Raw genomic sequence first — 1,147 nt, 5'->3', positions numbered from 1 at the left:
TCTAAAAAACGTGATTTAAGGGAGCAAAGACTCTATAGTCTATACTCTATATATATACAAATAAATGTGAGAACCTAAAGCTATTAATTTGATGATTAAAAACTCATTGAAATGGTCAATGATCAATAATAGTGATCAAACATTTGAAGAGTTATAAAATTGAATCCATTGTGTTGGCAAAGAACTGCAAAATATCTTATCTTCTCTCCATCCACATTCCTCTCTCTATATATCTCTCCAATGGCTAATAGTCTATTGTACTATGTAACTTTTTCCATGTTTTTGTTGCTCACAATGTTACGAGTTTGGCGAGAAACCACGAATGAACCGCATGGTTCGTATAACAAGTTTATATTATTCGATTTTGTATATATTTTTTTCCTTTGTTATATATAGAAATCTTGATACATATATATTTCTTATGTTTGCAACAGTTTATAGGCGAAAAGAATGGATTGAAAGGCATTTCGAATCTGGATTTGCTTGTCTTCGTTTGGGATTCCATGAAGATCAAAAGTACTTTAGGTCGTATTTTCTACAATAACAAATAATTAGTACACTACATATGTACTATTTATCTGATCAATTGGCATGTTTGTACTCTACACTGGCGTGACAACGATTTATGTATTCTGTTTTTGGTTGTATGGAGCCTAATAATTTAATATAAAATCCACAGAACGGATCGTTTACTGCGGATCCGGGTCGGGGACGCAAAGTCATCATATCTGAAAAGGGATCGGAGTCCAACATCTAGAGCCTAGCTAGTTCTAGCCCATGTCTAACTCGAATTTACTAATTATATGCTTTTTTTTTCTTTTTTTTTTTTTGTCATCCCATGATATTGATAATATTTGTAAGGATACAATATAAAATGCAAACTAAACCGGCGGAAAACAAAGATATTTCCGGAATCTAAAGCCCAAACAAGGGAAACTAAGCCGGCGAACAAAGAAAAGTACCCGGAAACCACAACTAATCAATAGAAACAACTAAAAATACAAAACAAAAAATTGAAAGCCAACAACAAAAGAGATCAACACCAAAAACTAAGAACAAAGCAAACAATAACCAACCGAAGATAAGCACGAAATCTAAGCCACCAACACGATTTTTTTTTTTTTTTTTTATATATTTTATTCATTTT

At 32.1% G+C, this 1,147-nt stretch overlaps 1 protein-coding gene across 1 annotated transcript; it reads left to right on the top strand.

Moving 5' to 3' along the window:
• The first annotated feature begins 227 nt into the window (after positions 1-227).
• On the top strand, positions 228-672 carry LOC111828716. The gene is made up of 2 exons (XM_023777295.1): positions 228-334; positions 435-672. The coding sequence occupies exons 1-2, from the start codon at positions 241-243 to the stop codon at positions 542-544; spliced, it is 204 nt and encodes a 67-aa protein (XP_023633063.1). The 5' UTR covers positions 228-240; the 3' UTR covers positions 545-672.
• The last annotated feature ends 475 nt before the right edge of the window (positions 673-1,147 follow it).

Source organism: Capsella rubella, unplaced genomic scaffold (assembly GCF_000375325.1).
Source record: "Capsella rubella cultivar Monte Gargano unplaced genomic scaffold, Caprub1_0 scaffold_1, whole genome shotgun sequence".
NCBI lineage: Eukaryota > Viridiplantae > Streptophyta > Magnoliopsida > Brassicales > Brassicaceae > Capsella > Capsella rubella.
This window is presented reverse-complemented; position numbering and strand designations above follow the sequence as displayed.

Bases quoted from the DNA above. Each gene is read 5' to 3' on its own strand.
- LOC111828716 (XM_023777295.1), top strand. From the start codon at position 241: ATGGCTAATAGTCTATTGTACTATGTAACTTTTTCCATGTTTTTGTTG. The intron at 335-434 runs GTTCGTATAACA...TGTTTGCAACAG, and splicing joins AACCACGAATGAACCGCATG to TTTATAGGCGAAAAGAATGG.